The sequence below is a fragment of the Gymnogyps californianus genome, chromosome Z (assembly GCF_018139145.2).
Source record: "Gymnogyps californianus isolate 813 chromosome Z, ASM1813914v2, whole genome shotgun sequence".
Lineage (NCBI taxonomy): Eukaryota > Metazoa > Chordata > Aves > Accipitriformes > Cathartidae > Gymnogyps > Gymnogyps californianus.
In genome coordinates, this window is record NC_059500.1 from 56,168,713 (window position 1) to 56,194,602 (window position 25,890).

The 25,890-nt window shown below is 42.3% G+C and overlaps 1 protein-coding gene across 2 annotated transcripts in view; it reads left to right on the forward strand.

The window, feature by feature from the left end:
* The first annotated feature begins 2,342 nt into the window (after positions 1 to 2,342).
* The window catches only part of LOC127027183 (microtubule-associated protein 1B-like), a 73,254-nt gene continuing 49,706 nt past the window's right edge, over positions 2,343 to 25,890 (forward strand). For both annotated transcript variants that reach the window (XM_050912752.1, XM_050912753.1), the window contains exons 1-2: positions 2,343 to 2,517; positions 7,295 to 7,396. In XM_050912752.1, the coding sequence (XP_050768709.1) occupies positions 2,346 to 2,517; positions 7,295 to 7,396 (274 nt within the window). In that variant the 5' untranslated portion in view covers positions 2,343 to 2,345. The remainder of the gene's footprint in view (positions 2,518 to 7,294; positions 7,397 to 25,890) is intronic.

Genomic DNA, 25,890 nt, shown 5'->3' on the forward strand with positions numbered 1-25,890 from the left:
TGTACTGGTGTGCATTTCTCAGAGTAATGCATTTAACCTACTGTGCTTGTGAGGCAAGTAATTGTTCTACCTTTATGTCCAGGAACCACTACCAGCCTATTCTGCAACCAGTTAGCAAGTCCCCTTGGCAAGCCTCTTCAGAGACCAGCTGGTCTCTGGTCTCCAGAGACCAGCTGCTCCTGTTGGTGATGATTGAAATAAAGGCATATCCCAAAGCTACGCATTGCAGTGGGAGAAGCCAGAAGCTGGCTTTCTCCAGTGGGCACCATGTGGCAAGTCTTGAGGGTATCTATAATTAGAATAGATTATTAGGGTGGGGGTCATATAGGACATGGCCACAGGGGAGTGGACACTATTTCTAGGTAGGCTTCTATACTACCCCACGGAAACCGCCAGGATCAGCGCGGGAACGCCAAAGTCACAGCCAGGCTCAGATGAACAGGGGTACCCAAAGAGCAACACTCTATGAATACCTCGCGAACTTTAGAAGAACTGCTGCTAGTTCTTCTGCATTTGCGCCGCTGCATTTGTTCTATCATCAGCAGTGTCAGCTCTAGTGAAGAATGAGCACCGTTGTGCTTTACCACCGTGTCATCTCAGCCACCTGACATGGCTGTAAAAATGCTTGTCCGCACTCTACAACCTTCAGACTAACAGCAGCTCAGAAAAATAGTCTACTTTGGATGCAACATCCAAACACATCACGTCGTATTAGCCAAGGCTCTCAGTGCTGTATTTATGCAGAGGAACTATTCATATTAAAAACACTAGGTGCTATAGGCAGATATAACGTTATGGACCAGCACCTACAACAATGGTGTTTCAATCTTTGTGGGTGCCTCTAGGCAAGTAAGACAAATAGCTTAGCAGTGACAACCTGAAATGCATGTTAATTAGAATGAGTCCAGTGTGCCCTAGAACAAAGTACATATTCTAAGAAAACAGGACTGATGTATCAGTTCATCCAGGCAAGCACTCTGTGTTTCTGAGCAGCAGGCAGTGAATTTAGGCAGTCAGTACTGGAAAGAGCTGCACACAGAGGAAGTGTCTTCTCAGTCAGGGACCAGAGGTTGTCTTAAAAACCAGGCTATAAAAGTCCTTTCCTAGGTCACAGTGAGATTTCTCCCACATCACTTTAGCCATATAAACAAGAGGCTTAGTGTAAACCTGTGCCTTGCTTCTGTCAGTAAAGTGAGAGGAACACCTCAGAGAGGCTGATTTATCTGACTGCTCTATCCCATTTTAGGAGAGGATAAAGCACTTTTAGGAGGTGATTGAGTGAATCTCTTGAGTGGGTCTCAGTGAGTATTGGGGAAGCAGATGTCTAAGTTTTATGTGGAGAAAAATGAAACCTTTGTTTTTGCAATTGTAGATGTCTTCCGATACCATTGCTCCCTGGAGTTGCTTGAGCCTGGTCAAAATTAGTTACCCAAAGCCCTTTGAACTTCCTCAGCCTTAAGAGTATGGGTTTCAGCAGCTTGTCCAAAGCCAGTGCTTTTCTGGTGCAAGTCATGTATCCATGGGCCTTGAATATGTGCAGAAAGGCTATGTTTGAGGTATCTTATTAAGCGAACTGCTTTCAGATGAAAAAAGGCAGCAAGAACATTGAGATTGCTGGTTGTGTGTGTGTGGGGGGGAAGTATGACTCAAATTTTGCTGCAGTGCTACAGCGAGATGGAGGAGACAGGACCCTTGCCCTTGGACAGCGGAACTGCTTTTTCATCCGTTGGCGTCAGGGGTGCAGCTGAAGCCCCGATGCCGGCCTTCCCCGACGGGCTCCCCAGGTCTGCCACGGCGTCACCTGCGGCTCCTCACCGCCGTGCTTCAAGGCTGGGACCCCGGGAGGCCCTCGGGCAGCCGAGGCAGCAGAGCCAGACCCCGGGGCTGACCAGCCCGGCAGGGCGACGCCCCGGAAGGGCACCGGGCAGCGCGGGCCGCGGGATGATCGAGGGGTGCGGGACCTGCGCCGGCCGGGGCAGCGCGGGCCGAGGGGTCCCGCCGCCAGGGCCGGGAGCCGGGCCCGGCACCCCTTGGCGTCCCCTCCGGGCGTCGTTCGCCCCCCGCGTCCTTCCCGCTTCCGGGGGCCGCCGCGGGGAGGATTTGCCGCAGATGACATCAGCTGTGGATGCTGGAAACGCGGCGGCGGCGGCGCAGGGATGCGCCGGCTCCCCCCCTTCCTCCTCCTCCTCCTCCTCGCCAGGTCCCTGCCCTGCACCGTCTCCGTATAAAAGCGCCGCCGCCTCCCCGCCCGCCCTCACTCCCTCCCTGCCGCCTGCGGAGCCGCCGCCCAGCGGCCCTTCTCCCCTCAGCGCCCCGGAGCCGCGAGGCGGAGCGGGGCGGCGGCGATGGCCACCGTGGTGGTGGAAGTGGACTCGGAGCCCTCCTGCAGCATCCCCAACGCCCCCTCGCCCAGCCTCTCCCACCGCTTTCTGGACAGCAAGTTTTACCTGCTGGTGGTCATCGGCGAGCTGGTGACCGAGGAGCACCTGCGGCGGGCCATCGCCAACATCGAACAAGGTGAGGCGGCGGGCAGCTGGGACGCCGCAGGCACCGCCGCGGCACCCCCCCCCCGCCGGCGCCCTCCCCCTCCCCCTCCTCGGACGCGGCCGGGGTTCACCCCCCCCCCCCCGCAGGGCACGGGCACACGAGCCGTCAAGTCGCGATCTCCGGTTCTTTATTCCACGAGGGTCCCGCCGCAGCCCCCCCCCCCCCCCGCCATCCTCCCCCGGTGGGGTGCGGGCGCTGCGGAGCAACGGCTGCGGGCCGGGCCCCGGTGCCGCCCAGCGCAGAGAGCCGCAGCGGGCTGGTCGCCTGCCGAGCCAGCCCGGCAGCGAGCCCCCTGACCGCCATTGTTGGGGCGGTGGGGCCGGGGTCGGGTCGGGAGCCCAGCGCCCGCGGCGCCGCCGCCGCCGCCGAGCCCGTCTGCCCGGAGACACCGGCGGGTGGGCGTGGCGCAGTCCGCACTGCGGTCCCTATGGCAGCCCGGAGCGGACAAAGGGCGGCCGCGGCGCCGGCGGCAAACGCGGCTGGGGCTGGGGCTGGGGCTGGGCTGGGGCTGCGGGGCGGCTGCTGCCCGCAGACCCCCGTCCCCCGCCGCTAAACCAAAGCGGCGGGATTCGGGGCGTTTTCCTCCTCGGCGGCAAAGACTGCCCGAGCGGGAGCGCAGCCGTGCCTTTGTGTCTAACTTTGGGCGGTGAGACTTTTTTTTTCTCTCGGCTGGAGGATTTTTCAGGACTCAAGCTTTAAATGGGCATATATATGTTTCAATAAAGAAAAACCGTATGGGTAACGAGGATAATACCCGAGTGCTCAGCCTCATTATTGTCAGGCTGCGGGCTGCTGTGACTCTCTATTTGTCCTTTTCTTAAGACGGCGATACAGGAAGGTGTATCAAGTGAAATGACAGTTTTCTAAGTTCTCGATGTGGTTTCTGATACAATAGGTTGCAGCGTACACACAGAGGCGGAAAAAAAGCCCCGTTGCAGTAATAGTGGTATGAAGCACAAAGAAAATTATTGCTGGACCCTATAGTTTGTTAAACTCAATTGATACCTGATTTTGTAACACATCTTTTTGTTCTGGACTGGTGAATGCAGAGATTTCAGAAACCTGCCATTGTTAGAGGGGAGGAAGAGACCCTGGAACGGGGGATTGGTAGCAGCCTTGTCATGTAGGTGTGGTTCAGCAGTCCAGCTAGGACTTCATTTGTCTCTATTGTTGCTTTCTCAAGCATTGTTGCTTTAGTTGGCTCTTTCTCTTGATTCTTTTTCACGACTGTGGTAAAGGGCTGCCTCATCACAGCTAACCAGCTTCACCGTGACCTGTTCATCTTTATTGCTACCATTGTCTCCTAGGGAGAACTACTGAGGCAGATGCTTTGTCATTCAGAGCCTCTTCAGCATTGCACTTTCCTAATTCTATCTAATTTTTGGTTGTGTCAGAAGTGAATTGGCTGCGTTTTAATTAAATTATTAAAAATTATAGAGCAAATGGATAAAACTCTGCCCTCAAGGCAGCTGATGTCATCCTTCCTCTGAAGAAATGCTCTTCAGTCTCTTCTTGAAGCTTCTATTGTACAGTTGCTGCTGCATAGCTCTGTTGCTGCTACCTCCTGCCTCTAAGCATAACACCCACTTACCGTTTTAGATGTTCAGAGGGAACGCTTTGGCCTTTTTATTCATCATTTTGGATTAGAAGTCACCTCACTGCTCCTGGTGTCAGACGATCTGATTGAGATTTTGCCTGCTAGGAAAAAACCTTGATCAAATTTTGAGGTGCATTGTTCTGGATGAGTACACTGGGAGTCTGAAGCTCTATCTGCGTGAGGCAAATATGGGCTCGACTAGTCTCTTTCTCTTTGGAAAGCGTGCTGTAGTCTGGAAAAACCCACTTCTTTCCACCTTTATTCTCAACAGAGCCTTAAATGCGTTTTGGGTTCTTGATAACTCTGCTTCACTGTCTTCTCTGGTACATCTCCTGAGTACCATCACCGAAAACTGTGGATTCATGCGCCAAACTGCAGAGCAACGTGTCAAAGAAAACATCTGCTGATAACACATCAGTGGCGTGATGCTACGCAACCTGGTGGAATGCAGAGTCATTTCTTAATATATCATGAAGAGGGAATGGCGCGGCAAGATGCATTTTCAGTAATTACATTTGGGATGTGACTTTGCTAAGGGGGCAATCCTCCAACCCACTGTCCACCAAAAAAAGAAGAGGAATGAAGAGAAAGCAACATTTTTCCACTGATTTGGCAGATGCTACTGGGTGTGCCCTGTGTGCTGTCTGATTAGTCCTGTGTCTAGTGGCATTGCATTCCTAAGATTGCAGAAAGAAAGAAATAGCTCCAGTTCAGCCATGCTTCCAGTAGTTACGTCCATGCTGTTAATGATCTACATAATTGGATTGACCTTGGATTCTAGTTCCAGATTTACCTCCATTCTACTGAAACCTGATTTGATTATGTAATGTATATAATACATTATGCTACTTTGTAATGTACATGCATAATTTTTGCAACCAGACTGCTGAATCATGCGGCTGCAGATTTGGGATATTCTATCCAAACCCCAGCTTCAGCTTCTAGGACTACTGTGTGCCTGGGATGTCTAGGCTTTTTTTTTGCTATTTATTTTGCATTGAGTCCTGTATTTTGGACGTTGCCTGGCTTGGCAGTCTGGACTATGCCTAATTAGAATCTTATCCCTACAGCAAATTTGGATTCATGGCAAAAGCAGCTAGGAATGATGGACAGGCCCTATCATTATCAGCATTGCTGAATCATAGTCCATATTGCTTAAGTGACCTCCAGAAAGCTTTGTAGTCTCCCCACACAAGCTTGCTGTTAGAGGCCAGTGAGCTGTTTATCTTCTAGCTTCTTGAAGTTCAGCGCTCATTTGTTCAACGTACTTCAGCTTTGTGATCGATGTGGGTTTACTAGTCATAGTTTTCATATGCGCTGTATGTGTGTGGTATTATATCATCTTTACTTTCTTGCTCTCAAATATTCCAACACCTGGAAAACATTAAAGCCTGCCGAGCTGTATTTGTCTGCCAAAACTATGCCCCAAAAATGCACCATATGGCCAAGACATTTTTGAGAAATGAAAATAAGGAGACTTGCAGAAGAGACTCACTGCTTATGCCTCTGAACAATGATGCATCAGTGAGGAAGTGGAGGTGGCTGGTTATAGCTCAATTACTTTTCTCGAGTGGTTATGAAACACAGAGGCAATGCTGTATTTCCAAATTTATTTAGAGTTTCAGATGGCAGCTACTTAATAGCTGGTAGCATATCCCAGTAGTAAGCATGCTCCTACCTGGACTGGGATGCTGTCAAGGAAAAGCCCTGGATGAATTCTGCCTGAAGAGGCTTCAGGCTCTTGAAATGCAGATGTTCATATTTGCATGGAGAACCTACCCAGAGCTGCAATGGGAGACCAGCACTGCAGATCTGGTTTCTCTGCTCTTCCCCCTCTTTCTCCTCCTCATCCTCCAGCCCTACAATATAGCTTCTGCCAGCACGAGTCCTGATGTTTCTGCTGCCTTGAAAGAGAATATAGCATGGGAGGTGGCGTTGACAGCAACGTTCACAGCCTGAAACGCTGACAGAGTTACCAGCAGGAGTGTTAGTGCTAGTCTTATGGTGAGGGTTGGCCACACACCTCTTCAGGGATCTCCTTACCAAACCCCAAAGTGATTTAACTCAACAATTTCATGCAAAGGCATGGTCAGGCATGTGGGGAGGGGCCACCAGACACTTCCTTACCTGCAGTCCCTTCTGCGTTTGCCAGCTAATTTGTGTAAGTCTAATGATGTTCCTTTAGGAAAAAAAAAATCACTGTAATGTTGGTGTTCAAAATCGCAGCAGTGCCTGGACTTACCTGTAGTGCAACTGCCTGCTCATTATTTTTCTAAACTAGAAGATTTTTCAGAAGAATTTCAAAACAAATAAACTGCTGAAAAATGTTAAGCATGTTCTCCTGTTATTTCTTTATTTATTTGTCATCAAAGTATTATGGAAGGAAAGTATAAATTTGTCTTTTGGCTGCAATGATTTTTTTTTTTTCCCCCTGGTCAAATTTCAATCCTTAAAATATATTTTAGAATAATACATTTTTTGATCATATGTGTCAAGTGTCTCACTTTATAAGTAGCTGGGGGGAAAAATGGTAGGGAATAGAGCTGTGCTGCTTAGTTTTTAAAAGCAAAAAGATCAAGCGTAGCATTTTTAAATCTCAAAACTAGAATTTTGATACTTCATAAATAAAAGATCACTTAAATTTTAATTTAAAATATGGAATGCTTCAAAGCTTTTGAATTAAGAAGTCAGCAATTCAATACTTTATATTTAAATATTAATGTGCAACATGCTAGGTGATGCTGTCTTTTTTCTCAGAGGAACAAGTACAATGGTCCTGCAATGTGACTAAAGTGTCCTCCGAGTGATTCACTCAGTTTTGTAAGTCAGTGTATTGCTATTTTAAAGTCAATTCAGGCACATCAGTAACTTCTCGTAATGTGGCTACAGCAGTCCTAAAGCTGGGGCCTTAAAGGATGGTCACCCTTTGGAAAGGCAGATTTCCTCTTGCTTGTGACTGATTCCTGTCCAGAGTGCTCCTTCTGAGTGCTCAGCACTTTCCAAAAAGTAGCTGTGTGCCTTGAAAGGACGAGGGGCTGGGTTTGGAATTTAGAAATATGCAAATAGCATGAATGCAAATGGAGAAATACTCAGTTAAAACTTCCAGTGCTCATGTATCAAGCTAGATGTGTTTTGTATTTTGAATTTTAGGAATTCGATCATGGGACACAAACTTGATTGAATGCAACTTGGATCAAGAACTGAAACTTTTTGTGTCTCGCCATTCAGCTCGATTCTCTCCTGAAGTTCGAGGTGAGTTTTTAGAAGTGTTTGACAAAGGTCTTTTGTTTGTTTGTTTTTAAGAGCAGAATTAATAAATACTCTCTGGAATTGTATGGCCCACTTTCATTTGTGATTCTTTACAACGAATATTTTTTTTCCTTTATTTTAAAATCTGGCTTGAAAATTATAATTTAACTTTCTCACAACTTTTAACTTTAAAATAATCAGTCTTTTAGGTTAGCTTCATGTATATCACCATGATTACTTTGGTAGTAGATGTTAGTTTTAGGGCCACATTAAAGTTAAGTAAAACTCACTTTTTGACTGAACAGTTTGTTTACGTAGCACCAATCTAGTAGTCCTAGAGACTGAAGCTTGTTGTGGTAGGTAGAGCACATACAAAAAAATAACCTGAAAGGTTAGCTCTGCAGTTTGATAGAGCCTGAAATGGTGTCACGGCTGTTGCACAAGCGTGGCTCAAGCCCCATGTTTCTTCCCAAAGGGCTTGGACTTTTCTCTTTCTTGGTATGAAAAACTGAGGGGTGGAGGGTCTACCTTGACTCACAGGAGCTTTCTTTGGCTTGTATAAGTAAATCAGAAATTCACAGGGCTCATAAGACAAATCTCTTTTGCTGCCTTTTCTTCAAGCCTGACCTTCCTTTAAATGATTCATACAATAAAGCAAAACAAAACAAAAAAATTCTGATTTTGTGAAGTGTAAAATTTGATTTTGTTCTACTTGCATGGGAATTAAGTGTTTGGTAAGTTTTCTAACATCTCATTACTTTAACATAAATGCTGAGTGAGCATGGGTGAAATTAGTCACGGTTTTCATGTAAAAATATGTAACCTCAAAGGAGTAGAGGTTGCTTTCATTGAAATCATTGTGGCCATGTGCATGTTGACTAGTATGACCTAGTACTGATAAGTGTTATAAATTCTAGCTTCAGGAACATCTCTTAAGTGTGGTGAAAAAGGGCTATGAAATGTTGTATCATGCTACTACATCACATTCCTAGGGTCAGTTGCTGTACACTGTTGACGAAGAGATCCTGGTGTCTTGCTAGCATGACAGCATTGACCTGATGGTTTCGAATAATATACCAAAATGTCCTGTGTAACTAATTCTTCCTCTTACAGCAAAATCTGCTATAACCTATTCTGCATCTCCCCATATCTATAGAGAGTAAAACATTGCCAGAATTAAGAAAAATATACTTCTATAATTCTTCCCCTGGTTTGAAAACCAACAGAACCAATACAACAATACTCAGTGTGAAGATTTAGAGTTAAGGCATGTAGTTCCTGATTTACATGGAAGTAAACTCAGGCGTAGAATACATGTCTCTAATTTCAGTTTAAGTGTCATGAAGCCAATTCAACTTCTCAGTGACACTAGTTGCTTTGTTTTACAGAGAAGGTATTCTGATAAGTGAAATTAGCAGAATTTATCTTTAAGAAATGTAAAATGCAATGCATCCCATTTTTAACATGTACGTGTTTTGCTTCAAAACTTCAGGGAAAAAAAAGGTCCTGTGCTTCTCCTTTCGCAAAAATATTCCAGTGTGCTAATATTTTTTGTTGTCTTTTTAGATGCTAAATCCTGATACTGTTGCATGAATTGAAATAAAGCAAATACTCTGCTTTCATATGATAAATAAAATAAGATTATGCACCCCTTTTTTTCAACAGAAGGATTATAGAATCCTCCAGGAATTTTTCCTCTAGGAATTGTATTTTTGGTTGATTTTTTTTTTCTTATTTGCCTAGACTTGCCTGTTTAGTCTGTCATTGTGTTGAATTACAGCTTAATTGCATGTGACTGGAATTCATCAACATCTCTATGACAAGCAGTAATGAATGTGTTTTTCACCACTGGTCAATCTTTAAACAATAAACTGCCAAAATCTATGTTGAAAGAGCATTAAGGGAGCCTGAAACTTGGATAAAGGGAACATCTAGGAATAAAGCTAGCCCTCTTGACCAATTTCTTGTCTAAAATTTCGTGGGGAAGCCCATTGGCACCTCCAGAATCCCACTGCACAGATCAGAGGATCATTTTTTTTAGTTTCTCTCTGTGGTTCTCTGATGTTGAATCTGCATGAGGCTCCTTTGTATCCTCCCTACTGTTTGGTAGGGAGAAGGGGTTTTTGTTGCCATTTGTTAATAAAATTTCAGAATGTTTGATTTCTGTTACAACACCCAAATGTTGAATTTTGAGTGTTTAACCCCTGAAATGGTCAACATTCATACTAAAGAGATGATTGTAGGTATGTATTCCCTTATGGTCCCAAACTCAGAAATTCTGCGGAATTTTGGTCACTAGGTGACATTTTGTCCCAGGAAAGTATTCATCCAAGGTGACGGGGTAGTCTGTGGGATGTAATTAAACAGGCTTTTTTTCAGTTCTTTGAGACTGGACTCTTTGTGCAAGTCACACATAGGGACAGTTTACTCTTGAGGAAGGGTAGAGTCATCTAGTGTGTCTGCACAGCTCCTACTATAGTCAGGTCTGACTGCTGACTGAAGCCTGTTTGATTGTAATGTTTAATTATGGTAATTGCAGTGCTGGCTCAGTACTTGCTTGTGCGCTTCTCAAAGCAGCTCAAGGATACACACAGCAGCAATGTGAAGGGTAGGACTCTTTCTCCAACAGGAAGCTTGGAGGAAATTGGGCCAACCCTGTCCCCATGCCATATGCCTGCAGTGTCGAAGGAGAGACGTGAGAAAATGTGTCTGTCAAAGCATTCATGTGTTTTCACTTGAGGAATTTGAGGTCTAATCCTTCTCCCTGTGTAGTGAAAAGCACTGTACATATTGATACTGCAGGGAGCATGACTGGATCCCAACACTTTTTGTGCTCTTTTCAAGGGAATGGATTGTCACAGTGGTATTTGTGCATCCTATATTCAGCTGCTGGGCAATTTATGGATGATTTATTATTCCTGAAAAATAGGATTCAGAATGGAAATGCCAGCAGATCTTTTCTGATTCCTTGTAAAGCAGCTGAGTTAGCAGACTCCTTAATAATACCAAATCTTGCAGAGATGTTGTTGTCAGGTGCTGGTGAAAAATGAGTAACAGAGCTTATTAACTGGTTGCCAAGACAACAGGCAACATGACTTAAATGGGTACTCCAGTGCTTACCTCTGTTTTCTCTGTCATGTACTGATAACCTCCATCTTATGTTAACGTCACAAGGACAAAAAATTCGAACAATGAATTCTAATATGTACGTGCTGGGAAAGGAACTGTGTATCTGGTAGTGAGGCAGAGCAAGTGGAGAGTCTTGGAAAGAGCTCTATTGAAATTGCAGCTGTACTTACCAATCTTTTCTTAATTAAAAAAAAGTTTCAGCTGCATAAAGCAGCTTCACAAAAGACCAAGCAAATGGAGTTTGGGGTGGGGATGGGGGAGGGTGAAGACATTGGGGGCCCTTCTGCAAGACTTCCACACCTGCCATTTTGTCCCTCAGCTTCCACCTGGGGACACTTGACTGTTGCATTGGTGCATATTCAAGCCCTTGTCTAGATGAAATCCATTTATTTAAATAGCTGCTCAGTAGCTAGTCACCCCCTACCTTCTGAGAAATACTGCTCAAGCAATGCACTGTGGCTAGTTTGGACTTTCTCCTGTTGTTATGAAGAATGTATCTGTGGAAGATGTGTTTGCTATCTGAGCAGTACTGGGATATCTCCTGTTGCCCATAAGTCAGCAGCTGGTGACTGCACTGGCTTAAGTGAGTCCTTCCTTACCTGTGCCCAAGACTTTATTTCTGTCAGCCTTCCTGCAGCCGGGGGGGACCTTGGCAAACTGTAAGACGTGTTCAGTGTCCCCTGGGCAGCCACCTGCATCAGCAGCAGCAGTGGGCTTGCCTCCTTCAGGCTTCCTAAAGAAGGTCATTGTTCTCTGAAGCTGTCGTTACCCCAAAAAGTCTTAAGAGCTTTCATTCTGAAAGTTACTGTTTCAAAAGTTACTGTTTAGGACTGTTAGTATCCTGTGGAGAATTTTTGGATCTGGGAATTTTGGTCATCAATGCCCACAGCTCCATACTTTGCCAAAGTGGTGTATAGTCCCATTGCCTTTGTCAAAGCAGATCTAAACTCAGTTAATATCACACCTAGTAGTTTGCAATGTGAGCTCCTGGAGTCGCTGGTAAAATCCTAAAGGGCATGGGTTTAGTGCTGTCTCACTGAAAACTGCAGTTCATCAAAATTTGTCAAGTAAGAGGACATAGGTACTTGAGCAAAACCTATCACTTAAAATGAAAGAAAGAGAAAAGAGCCAAAAAGTCAAGACCAGATTTCTCAGCTGGTGTCAGGCCACTATCACTAAGTGCCTAGGAATTAATTTCACTTAAAATCTCAGGTAGTCTGCTCTGTACATTTAGGGACATCCTATAACTGAGATTCTTCAGCTATTAGAGACTGTGGTAGCTGGAATAGCTATCGAGTGGAGTCATTTTAGCTTATTATATGTTTGGAGAGGTTAATTTTAGTTGGCTGCCAGACTTGTTTTGTGTCTCGAAGTATTTGTGCCTTGGAAGAAAGAAAATGGAGGCAGAATAGGACTTGCATACGGAATTGAGCTGACTCACGCCGCTGCGGCTGTGAATGGTGTCCCGGCAGGGCGTTGCTGCCAGCGGTCCAGGGCTGCAGTGGTGGGGCTGCCTGGCGGCGCGAGGCCGGGGAGCCCCGGTGTTCTCACGGGGGCAACCGGCTGGGGGCATGCGCAGAGCTCTCATCCGCTTGCGAGCTTTTTTTTTTGTGGGGGATGCTAGGATTTTGGTGGCTCAGGAGAGGATTACAGTGCAACAGCCTGTATGTTCGGATACGTGGATTGTCAAAGCCTTCCTTTCTTAGTACTGATCAAAATTCCAGAGATGGGCTAATAAGTGACTTTATCTTTTGTTCAGTGAATAAATTGTTGCACTTATGTGCCAATCATTCTGGCACTGACTTCCATTTCTGCTTTTTTTAGGAATGATCTCCAAGAAAATTAGCATGAATTTACATTGCTGCCAAAACACCAGTACCTGCTGATGCTAAGCTGTTAGTGTGAATCAGCAAAATGACTGAGAGGTTATTTTTAAATGCCTTGTATCACAAGTACATACAATGAGTTCAGTGGTATTAGAATAGCCCATATTTTATGGGAACAGGTTTTTGACCTGTGTGAAGCAGCTACCAGAGGCATGGGATTAAGTTAGTTGTGAATAATGATAGAATTTTAACTCCATTATGAAATTTCAATCCCCATTCCTCTTTACTAGAATGATAATTCAGTGTACCTAATGGTATATTCACAAGAGTTATTTTGTTAAGGGTTACTTAACAAAAACTTACAGAATTATAATTTTTAACTTGTCCCTTACGAGACTCCTCAATCTTTCTTTCCTAACAATTTGTCTATGTGGAACGTCTGCAACTGAAGACTTAAACAGTATTTTATTTTTGACCCTTGCCCAGTATCATTTACAGATGACCTACCTCTCATCTCTTCCATCATGGATTTATAAAAAATGTGTAATGAGAACGTCATTGCAACTTTTTTCCATCTAGTTTCTGGTTGTCATGGGCAACATTTTTCTTGGATGTCTGTTTTTCTTAATTTTGTCAAGACTTATCTTTTTTAATTGCCTGGATTTTCTGTTACTTTCTGGTACAGTTTATCAGTCACTTGAGAGAAATATTAAATGTTTGTAATTGGACTTTATAATGAGAAAAGACTTGATCCAAAGGCCACTGAAATAATTGGATTGGACTTTGTATTAGAGGAAATACTATTTAGTATTTTTAAGGTAGAACAAGGACCAAATTTTCATGTAATGAGGGAGACAGTGAACTTTTTAACTTATTTCTTGCCAGATAAAAATGGTGCTTTATTTGCAGTGAGTTGCCTACAGCTGTATTCAGTAGTAGGACCAGACCCAGGGAAGAAGAGTTGAGACACTCCTTGTCTCTAGACTGAGTGGAATGGGGAGCACATTTTCATCCCTGTTGCCAACTATAGAAAGAGAGCCGCCACTGTGGCGGCTGCTGTCAGCCTTGCAACAGCATGAGGAGCTCCAGCTGTCATCTACCTTGTAGAGACAAATGCAAGAGATACATTAGTGCTGGCTGCAGATCCAGGTGCTCCTGTCTGTAGACTGCTGGGAGTATCCCACAGTACCTCACAGTCCCTGTGGGTAGGCAGGGAAGATATGCACTTTAGTCAGTAATAGTCACAAATAGAAAGCTGGATAGTTCTGTAACAGAGGCCCATGCTTTTGCATCAAACCCCCAGATGGTCCCACCAAACAGCCATGATGGTTACTTTTGGCTTGTAGTTGCTGGTGGCAATCTGTTCCTAGAGTCGAGGAGAAAAGCCAGTGCTCCTGATGACCTGGATTTGCATGCTGTGTGTGCAGCATAGACTCATAAATGTAAGGACATGACTCGTCTGGTTCCTGGCTTTTCTGCTGGTTGGAATTAGTCTGCTTATGATTCAAAACTAGTTGCTGATACAAGACAAAATTAAGTTGAAAAAAATTGTATTAAAATAATTAGTTCAGAAACAAATTTCTGTGAATGTCAATATTATTTTTATGTTGCAACTTCATGTACTTTGATACGGGAGTGCTTGTCTATAGTGGTGAGATGAGTCACTGTCTTGTGTCCCTATGTCCCCATCTCCTGCATAGCTGTATGTGGGAGACTCTGCCCATTGGAACTCTGGGAAGCTTAGGGTTTTATTTAAAACAAACAAATGAAAACCCACAAAAAAACCCCCAAAACAAAAGAACTCTTCCAATGAGATAAACCATATTCTTAAGCTGTGTGATCTCTGAGTGATTCTAATGAGCTATGGAGACTTTTACCTGGAAGTCAACTCCCTCCTGCCAAAGGTGGCCTTTGGAAGCTGTCCCAGTTTTACGGCAGTTCTGTAGCTCTTCTGGAGAAAAGACCGATCCCAGCTTCAGCTCCCATGTCCTGAGTCACAAATAAGCTTTTCTAGGTCTTGTAAGCCTTTATGGTGGATTGAGTTCCCCACCCCTGAGAGACTAGAAAGAGCAAAAGCAAGAAAACTCATGGGTCAAGATAAAGATGATTTAATAGGTGAGGGAAAGAGGGGAAAAAACAACAAGCAAAGGAAATTGCTCACCACCTCACACAGGCAGACTAATGCCCAGTCAGTCTCTGAACAACAGCCACTTTGGAAACTAAAAACCCCGCTTTCTTCCTCTACTCTAGCTTTTGTTGCTGAGCATGATATAATATGGTATGGAACATGCCTTTGGCCAGCTTGTGTTAGCTGTCCCAGCTTTGTCTCCTCCCAAATTCTTGTCCAATCCCAGCCTACTCACTGGCAGGCAGAGTGGGGCAAAAGAAAGCCTTGATGCTGTGCAAGCACTGCTCAGCAATAGCCAAAACATTGGTGTGTTATCAGCACTGTTCTAGATACAAATCCAAACCACAGCAACTTACTGGCTGCTGTGAAGAAAGTTAAATCCATCCCAGTCAGAGCCAGTAAACTCTTCTAGAAAGGGTTGTTTCCTAATATTCATGTGTGTATCCATTAACAAGAGCAGGACTCCAGTCTTGGATGAGTCCTTTCAAAAGACCATCAGGAAAGGACTGAAGTTTCCTGGATCACTGTAAGTGTGAGGAAATTGGCATAATGAAAACTGTCCCAGACACATGGGACAGACAAGACAGACTAGAAAAATATTAAAACAGGGAAGAAGGAAGCCTTGCTTTCATCTTTTTGTGTACAAGTCATGTTTTTTTGTTGGCACCGTTGTTGAATTTCTGGGAAATAAATATGGGATGAAGTCTGACAGACCCCTCAGAAAAAAGCCCAGCTAGAGGGGTCTTGCTTCTGATCTTGGGGCTTTGAAAAAGCCAGCATGTATCCTGGCATGGGTATTATGGCCATCCAGCATGCTTTCTTAACCTCAGGCTGTGTTCTGAAATTTTCTTCGTCTTCCAGAACCTGCACGGAGTTTAGACAAACTGAAAAAAATGAATAAAAAATTATTTTCTGTGTGACCAGTACTTTAAATGGATGTAGAAGGCAATGCCTTCAAGAGTATCTCTGGATAGGATTTAATGCTTGTTGCAAGCTTATAATTTAATGGCATTACTCATAATCATTTGTCTAGCACTATTGAATTTTGCAAACTTATCATGACTAGTTGCAAAGCTCAGATTCTAAAAGTTCATTAGACTTGGAAGATTTAAAAATTTTTCAATACTAATTAGGTTTTTGTACATCTAACATTTCGTAGCAACTTCATAAATTTTAATCTTTCTGTCCACTTTTTTAGTAATTGTGTTACAGAATGCCATTCTTTTTAAACTTCAGTCCACTATATATAAAAAAGCTTGACATGATCTTTCGTTTGTTTTTTATTGTGTCCTACAATGTGAATTGCTGGATCAAAAGAAAAACATACCACCTTTCAACATAACACATGGAAGACATGGAAGTCACCAAAAAGAAATCCAAATGGAGATGGTGTATTATTTAAGTGACTCTTTAAAAGTAAGGATAGGCTCCTTTGATCATAGCACTGCCTCAAGTGCATAAATAGTTTGGCTGCACCAATTGTATTCCTGAAGAGTCCCTAGTGAGAATACTTGCTCTGCACCTAACAGCCTTCTATACCTATTAAAGCTTGTAATTACAACAAGAATTACAAATTGTCTCCAGCTTTGGTGGGATAATGTCATTGTATGTGAAGTAGGGGATTATCATGTGGAAGGAGACCTTGTGACATTCTAATTTTGTGTTAAACAGGAGGATCTGATAGTATTAATCTATTAGGAGGAGCTGTTGAGTGGAGGAAACCTATTTACTGGGCTATGCTAATGGGTGTGGGTCCTCCACAACCATTTGTAGACAGTAATCACAGGAAAGAGGAGATGCAAAGCATTCAGGTTTCCTTAAACAGTATAGACTTACTATTTAGTCCATTGAACAGTATAATACTATCATGCGTTAGAGCCATGCTTACCTAAAAAGGTATAGTTTTGACTTCTGGATTGTTTCGTGGCCTATGTGCTCCCTTTGTAATTAAATTGGTTTAAACTGAAAGCAAATTCTGGGCCAAGGAATCAGTTTCTTGCAAAGAATCTGGAAGAAACTTAGAGATTTACTTTATTTTACAGGTCTCTACTTTTTTTAGTTTCACACAGCATGTTACGTATTTGCAGAGTTGATGTTCCTCTAACTTTCAGTCCATTCCTAACTTGAGTCTTTTTCCCTGCTGATGCTGGAGACAGCTGGGCATCTATGAAATTACGTATGTCTCCCGTGCTTTTCAGGCCTTCCTAGAGTGCTCTGAGAATCAGATGAGTTCTTAACACAGTGCCTGCTGCTTTCCAGGGGAGTGGTATTTAGTTTGGTATGTTCAGCCCAGGGCAATGTTCCAGTCCTGGCATGGTAACACTTTCTCCCTTCTTGTCTTGACTTGTAGTCACAAAAAAGCAGGGATGACTTTAAAAGAAGGGGCCACTCTACAATCTTTCGTTCGCTATTGGAAGTGAAAGAGTGGTGGCGCAAGGCAGCCCTACGTAGAGCTACCTTACCAGCTCCAGATGAGCTGGTGCCTCTACCCAGGATAGTGCAGTCCCGTGCAAGTGCAGCCCCAGGCTTTAGTCCCTGGGAGCAGAATGATCTCATCAGTGACAGGCCTCTTGGAAGACCATCAGGAGGGTCTCATCACATCAGTATTTAGCTTTGCCACAGCTCCGAGTCAGCAAGGCTCTACTGCCATGTTTCAGAGACAGCTTTGGTGTCTCTGCAAGGGCAGTTTTTGCATGGACAAAGCATAGATCAAAGGCTTTATTCTGTGACACTGACATCTGAAACTATTTTTCCCGTTTTCCTGATTTATTTTTTTATTTCTTCAGCTTATTTTAAACATTGTATCCTTTTCCCTTCTGCTTTCCCAAAATGAGTGAAATGCTGCATTTTGATATTAGCAGATGTTTTCAAGACTACAGAGAAGCTTGTGTTCATCCTAGAAGACACTTACTTTTCTTCCTTTCCTCATACTGTTCCTCCTGCAGTCTTCCTATATGTCACAGTAAGTCATGGTAATTTAGTGATAAAATGTGAATGGCATCTTGTCAGTACTGGCACTTCCAGGCTTGCTGCCTTTCTTGGAGCCACACCACAGCTAACAACAAAGGAGTGTTTACTTTTTTTAAGAGGTGAGTTTAGAAAAAGCTGTGGTCAGGGGTGTCTCTGCTCACAAATGATGTTTTGTAGTTTTTCCTCCTACTACTTCTGGCTTCCCTCTGCTATTAAATATGTTGGAGGCACTTCCAGCTTTTTTGTTGGTCTTCCTTTTGAGCAGATTGCTGTCTCTTTGTCAGTGATGTTACCTTAATCTAGGCAATGATCAAATTAGATTTAGACTAAAGTCCTTGCTGAACCCCACCAAATAGTACTCCCTGTACTATTCCATGTCTGTGACTTACTTGCAAAGGTGGAACACTGTCAGAAAATATTAGGTCAATATTAGACCAACTGTTTTTCACTAGATAGTCTAGGTAACCCGGTTGTTGGCTAGGTGTGGATTGGGCACAAAAAAAAATCTCATCAATAATCATTGGGGAAAAAAAAGAGAAGTAGTTTTCAAACCAGCAGAGATGGTTCTCAAACCAGCAGAGATGTAGCTTACGTGGATCTGCCTTGCCATAGTACTATGACAACAGTTACTGTTTTGTAAGTGGAGTTAACAGGACAGCTATTCTCCACCGAGATGACTATTTGCGATCAAGTCACAAATTGGCCATGTAAAGCTTGGAATCACGGTTGCTATAGCTGACGGCACAATAACAAACAGATTCACTGCTGAGTTTGGTGCTTTTTCAGATTTTAGTGTCAAAGGTTTAGACTCTGAATATTCTTACCAAATATTTAAAGAACTCTTGAGAATAATTTTTGAGATCCTGTGAAATAAAAGGAAGCATAGGAAAGTACGAGCAATCTCAGTCTCACAGCTCTATTCGTGTTTTCCCATTATCTCTGATGTATTTTAAATTGTTACTATTTTCAAACATTATGCTTTTCCAGTACAAAATTAAGTTGTAATAATATGCTTCAGGTTCAAAATTCATTCCCACCAAAGTTTCTACATAAAATTCAGCATCATATCATGCAGTTACAACTACTTGATTTAAAAAACTTGAAACGAGCAATTAAAAAACCCCCAAAACCCAAACAAACTAATGACCCACATCATGTTTTCTTACCCTTTCCCTTTTTTGGAAATCGCCTGCCATGGAACTACGCTCCCTCGTGCTTTTTTGCCAGTAGATGGCATTCTCAATGCCCATACGCACTGCTGTGCAGTAAATGAGCACATACTAAAATAAGGATGAATAGTTCTGTACTGGTTTTAGGTCATAGCACTTAATGTGAGACATGTTTCTATTTTGCTCTGAGATCTTGCTTCGAGTTTAAATTTCAGACACTTCAGCTCTGTGGACTGTGAAGGACGAATCCCTCAATGTGAAATGAGCTTGGCAAACTTCAGATCTCTCATAGTCAATGGAGGAAAAGCAGAGTGTAGCTCAGGCAGGGCAAGAGCTCTCTCAGTTTGAAGACCACAGATAGTGATCGTTGAGGAGAATGCTTAACATTACATTAACTCTGCAGAGCCAGTAGGGAGAAAAGCAAGACCATTATACATACAGCTATATTTGTGCATAAATTAACACATACTGTAGATATAGCTGAGGAAATCAGCCTTAGAGATCATGTATTGTCTGTGTTGGATGTCTCTAAGAGACCTGAGCTTCCCCTGTTTGAAGTTGCAATATAACCACACCAAGACGTATAGTAGTGCCTCCTGTCCCATGCTGAATGTAGAGCACAGCGTGGAATAAAGGACCTGAGACCTAAGCAGGTAGACTCTGACTTACTTGTCAAGTTTAGTATATCTTGGGTTTTTTCCCCTGTCTTGGTCTGTGCTATGACTGTCTTTTAGGAGTATAGGAATATAGTAGCATGTAGTTTGACAAAGCATTGCAGTATTGTCTGTCTAAAAATACTTGTTCATACAAGTTAAATCCCAGTGTGGCCTTTTGCCTTTCCTAGGGATGGAAAAAAATCATGGCTTTCTAAGTGACTGCAGAACACATGATATATCCTAAATCAAGATACTTGAAGTTTAGTCCTTAACTTTGCCCCTCAACTACATAAAGACTGACTGTGGCTGTCACACTCAGATGCTGTGGACAATCCTTAATCTGGATTATTCAGTTGCAGGGATGTAATGACATTTATTTCTTTTTGTCTTGCTTCAGCTTCCCATCGAGGACTGCTCTGCCAAGTGTGCCAGCAGGGAATCTAACAGTGATTTATGCAGCATGGTCTTCATTAGAATTCAAAATGAGGCCACCAACTCTCTTCAAATAAGCTACCAGCCAGATGTTAGAAAGTAATCACTACAGGGATCACTCAACTTGATTTGAAAATAACACTAAAGATGAAAAGCTGAGATTAGCCATTTGCCAATTTGTGTAACTCCTTCAGATTTCTAAGTTGTATTAAAAAAAACCACGAGAACCATTTTATGAAACTGAACACCTGCATACATCTGCATGGGCAAAACCTTTTGATATACGCAAATACTGGTAAATGGACATTCAAACACTTTTCAGTTGATTTAATTGTGGGCAAAGTAGCAGGGCTCTGGATGCTCGCTGGGAGCAGCTGTCTGTTACTACTTATTGAAAAAACCCAACCCAAACAACAAACAAAAAACCAAAAACGCCCAAAAACATAGCCAGCTGTTTATCTTAAATTGTGATTACTACATCACTTTGACAACTTCTGCTTTTAACAAGTGTAAATTATGAGTAATTTTACTGAAAACAGAAGGGTCCCTCCAGATCTACCCCATTATATGTTAGGGCAGCATTGGAGTGCTGTTGAAGAATTGCAATTTGTAGATCCCATCTATAAACCGTTGGAGGGAAACTGTTGTGGGGAGCTGGTCTATAGTTTGTAACAGGGTTCCACATAAAATGAAATGCAGCACTGCTGGGTTGCTGTGGCACCACTTGAAATAAAGCCCAGCAATTCTCTCCTGTGGTTTCCTTGTGAGTCTGGGTGGTGCTGGAGTTGGCAATAAATCGGCTGACTTCCATTAGACCTAAACCTCTGTAGGAAGCTGAGTGTCTGTGCAAAGCGTAAGCCAAGCTGGTGAAATATTGTCTGCCATCTCTAACAAAGCTCCATGTCAAGTGGGAGTGAAATGCTTTTAAGGACTGCCGCGTGTCTGTGGAAATGTGTGCTTTATGATTACTAAAATGTTCTTGCCAGTCCTAAATCCAGGAATGCTTACAGGGTAAAAGTTAAAATGCCATGGGGAGATGAAGTAAATGACAGTTTGATTACCCCTTCGTGTTTGGCTTAGTGACTGACACAACCTTCAAATCCGGGGGAAGAGAAGTGGCAAGGAGTAGTCTTTTGCCTTTTGTCACCTCTGCTGTGCCATCCCCGCCTCTGCATGGCTGCTTATCTCACAGCTGAGGGTTAATTAGAAGACTTTGAGGCTGAAGTTGTGGATGGGAATTTAAATTGCATCTGTATGGATTACGATCTGGTGGAGTTCATTAGTATGCAGGTGGAGTTCGTGCGCCCCTCTGCCTCTTCCCAGAGCTCGCGACTTCCAGGCATTTCCACACTCCGGCAGATCTGTTGTTCCTTATGGGCTTGGCCTGCATTTTCATATTAGCACAGTTTAATTAGGCAAAGAGAGATTGCTGTATCTCCAGAATGATCTACGGATACGATAGATCAATATTTATTACAAAGATTCTTTCAGATAAATGTCTGCTCTGTTAGACAGGTCTGCTCATTCAGAGGCCCTAGAGCTATTTAAGAAAAAATTAAATCCTCTCTGGTGTGAAGCAGAATATTAAAAAGGATTAAGACTGACAGACTGTATATTCTCTCTAGGTTCAGCTGCATTCCTGTGCCTTGCTATTCTCATCTGATACGTAGGTTTGATAGAGGCAGTTGGGTTCAGGGACCGCTGCTCATCCCTTGCAGCAGTGTAGAGCACAAGAGAGGATGTAAAATGGGTCAAGGCATTGGCTCAAAATGATCAAGCCCAAACAGAAATATATAGCTGTAGAGGACTATACAACCGCTGTGCTGGGAAGAACTTTCAATAGCTAATTTCCATAAAATTTGTGCTGGTTATCCAAATTTGATGTGAAAGGCGACTATGAAGCAGTCCTTCACAAAGGACAGCTTCAAAATTGTCAAAACAATTGTCAAAACACGGCTAACTGGGTGAAATTTAAGGTGAGAATTTGATATCTCAATTCAAATAGGTAACAAGTCTTAACGTTGTATTACCTTTTTAGGCCACATGAGTTAATTGGTATCACTTTGAGCCAAAAAACCACCCTCTCTCCAGAACTGCGAAATGTTCTGTGCAAGGGAAGCAGTTTTCCCTTTAGGGAGCGTGTTGGAACAATATGCAAAATTTGCTCATTTGTGAGGATTCATGAAGGACCTGAAACAGAAGCCATAAGTCAAAACTTTTCAACAGAAAAAGTCAAGGTCAAGGACTTTGTGATGTCAACTAATAAGAAGAAATTATATAATTTGTACAGAAAACAAACATTTCCCTTTCTAAGTTTTGTGCAATTTGGATTTATTTATATGGTTGAGTTTGCTACTCATGTTATTGTGCATATTCCTTATATATAACTTTATTTAATATATTCTTATAATACTATATATTATAAATATTCCTATTTTAAAATTTGTATTTTTCAGGTTAATGTCTTATGAACTACACAGTAATGTAACTTTGTAGAAGTGTAGCCATCTCAAAAAAATGCAGTAAGGGCCACAATCACCAAGTTAAAAAGTATGCTGAAACTGGGAAATACAGCTGATTTGACTAGTTCAACATGAATGAACCTCCCTTTTCTTTGCTGGAGTTTTCAATTATAAACTGAATTTGTAGCAAGAAAAATCTTGTATGCGAAATTGTTCCTTTTGGAAATCAGTCAGAATTTTGCTCTTGATCCGAGTGAAGGCAGGATCCACCCCAACATCATTTATTATTCATGTTCTCCATAGGTAAGTACTTTTGTCTTAAGTTAAGAAAGAATACTTGTGCATTTGCACAACTTAGAACTATCATCAGGCATAGGTCAGTTGATTAACATCTAGTAAGAGTTCTCCTTTTAGTGTAACTCCCTTAGAAAATTAAGTGTGCCAGACTTAAAATATATCACGGTTCTTATGGAAAGAAGAAAAATAATGCAACTCTGCCTATCATGCAAGGCAGTGGAAGCTTCCAATGGAAATCTAATGGCAATCTTTACAGTTCTTTGTCAAGAGAAAATATTAAAACTCACAGGATTTCTCTTCCCCCAAAAAAGAGAAAATAAATTAAATACTGAGTTATTTTAATCTTTGGGGAAAAATGCAACTATATTGGTATCATGTTCCTTAAGCACCCCCTGCATTGTTTTTTTTCAAATGATGATGATCCTAGAAGTGTACTTGAGTTGTGTTCATTTAATACTGGGTGGGTAAAATGTCTCACCAATGCCGACACTTTGTCATTCTAATGAAGTACAATTCATGAGTGTCTGTAATTACACAGCCTGTGTGCAATCAGCAAGATTTCTAAAGGGAGTGTATCACATCTAAAATAACATTTTCTTCATTGCATAGTCTAATTTCACCTGACATTTTGCCAGCCAGAGCACAAGCTTTCTGCAGGAAGCAGCAGAGTATCTCTGGTCTCCTTTAGACAAAAGAAGGTGGAAAATTAAGTTATTATAAATTTGCTTCTAATTATGTTAATGAAATACTACATCATGTAGATCAACCTGCTGTAGATCTTAGATATTTCTTGTATTGTTTTGGTAATTTGCTCTATTTGTTATGCATGAAAAATGCTTTTGATAACCCATGTTGATCATACTTGCTAATGAACCAATGCCTACAATTATTGCACTTTAGGATATATCTTCAGAATATACAATGTTAGAGGGTTGATAATGAGCACAACAGTAGCTGAAGACACTGATTAATTTAATCAGGGTTATTTTGCCTGTTGCCAAAGTATAGGAGGATGGATGCTGCCACTGGAAAATGCTGGATCATTTAACCTGTGGCTATGTATTTAGGGAAAAAATCAGTTCAGCTAGCCTGTTTCAGAAACACTGGTAACGCAAAATGTTTTCTCCATTATAAAGGCAGTAGGTATTTACTACCTTGTTCAGATCAATTTATTATGAAGCAGCATGACACATTGTACTGTGAATCTTAATAATGCCGGAGGCATTTACATGAAAATTGCTCATTTAATTTTCACTGGATTACTTTTCTCATTTAAAGAACAATAATAATGTAAAGTTAAGCACAGAGCTCCAATAGCTTGCAAGGTCCTTTCCCAATATTCTCAACCTAATTTTGAAAGATTAATCTGTGAAAATACAGCTTCAGATTTCAAAGATTTTTTTTTTTTTTCTTTTTGCCTTATGTGGAAAGCTGAATATTTGTTACTAGTTCTCTTAGTTCAGCCAAAGCAGCGTGCTTGTCACTAAAAGATACAGGCCGTTTTTTAAGGCAAAACTTCTGTCAACCCAGCTGATGGAAAGAAAATGGGTAATAAACACAACTTGCGTTAGGTCAGTGATTTCCATTGTCAAAAAAAGAGGCCCAGCACAACACTTACATCTATGTGGTTGGAAACCAGACATGTAAAAGACGTACTTTGTCATTGAGATGGATTTTGCTAATGGAATTGCCTATGAGAGCATTGTCTGCCAGATGATGAATGCCAGATGATCAGCACTAGCACAGCCTCTCAGAGGCTGCAGATACCATCCTCTAAAGCAGAGGAGGAGTGATGTGTTAGTGACAGCAGCTCTCGGGGGAGGAACGATAGGGGCTGAGGAATATATCAAGGGGAAGATCAGTGGTAAACAGGCAGACTGGATGGCTTTTACTCACCTTCTATGAAATCTCTGGATGTCCCCAATGGCTATAAAAGAATAAAGTGGCAGAAATTTACTGTCGTTGTATTGTTCATTAATACATGGGCTGAAAGAATGTCTTTCAGTTCCTCTAGATTTACTTATGTCCAGTTTTCCAATATTTTCATGTCAAAACACTATCAAGAATTTTTTTTTTTTTGGTGGCTGCTGCTAGCAGAAGCCCTGAAAAGAGAGAGAGAGGAGGATTTTTTGCTTTCTTTTCTGCCCCTCAGCGTGCTCTTTCCAGCAAAATGCCCGCAGTCACCTCCCCGTGGGGCAGGGGCTGTGGTCTGCTCAGACCTCTTGCGGTACCTGGTCGCATATCTTCTGACAGGCTCAGGCGTTTAATGAGAATGGCCAACCATCTAAGATAGGGTTGGCCAGAGACCCCTCAGTCTTCACAGTTACTAGCTGCTTTCTTGCTCTCTCAGTGATAAGTACAGATCACAGAAGCCAAAGTTGATGCAGGCATTAAAAGGAGAGCCAAGTTTGCCTGCTACTTTTCTGCATTTTCTGATTGAACATTGTCCAGATAAGGCTGCAAGAAAAGAGCTCCAGAATCACTCTGGATGTTATAGAACATCCATAGGGCTTGGATTTGTTTCTTGTGCCAGCTTTGTTTTGAGATAGCTTTTAAAACAAGACCACCCCAAAGTGCTAGACTTGGTACGTCCATCCACCCTGCAGCCAGCCCTAGAAGAGAATAGGGCTAATGCTGACTGAGAAGAAGAGGAGCAGAAGGTGATGAGGGAGACTAGAGGTAACTTTCCTTTCCTGGGTATTACTCAGAGACTCACTGGGCGGGCTTTATTCCTTACTAGGGAAAATGTTTTGTTGGTTATATCAAACTGCAAAGTAACAAGTATTGTCTTCATTTTGCTGTTATTTGAAAAAGCTATTTAAAAAAAATATGTTGAATCTAGACCTTTAAAAAGCCTGTTATTCCCCTTATATCAGCCCAAGGGAAATCTTGCTGTTTCCAAAGTAATATAATTTTTTCCCTGGAGGCAATACTTATTAATAGTCTATACTGAAATTCAGACCTGGAAATTGCTTTTGTGTTCCCATGAAAAAAAATCAGTGCAGTACATATTCCATGTTATGTGTGCTCTTCAAACATTATTTTCAGGTTAATCAGTACTAAAGGAGAATTCTTATAAAGCTTAAATGTTTAAAATTTTACTAGGTGAGTGGCTTTTCAGACCAGTTGTCAGCATAATAATATTTGAGGGTAGAGATAATTCACTACTGTCTTTCTTTATAGGTGGGTTTTTTTTGTTATCCTCAGCTCCCTTCTACCATACTAACCTGATAATTGGGGATAAATTGCAGCAAATCTTGACATGGTCACATACTTCAGAACTTTAAATGGTTGGTTTAATTATAAAGAAATCTGCATTTGTTAATAAAGTAATAAAATGCAGAAATAGGGAATAGGTCCCCAAGTGGGAGACCATACATGCTACTACTAATCTTGCACAGGAATGCTTACTCTGCATAAATAGTTAG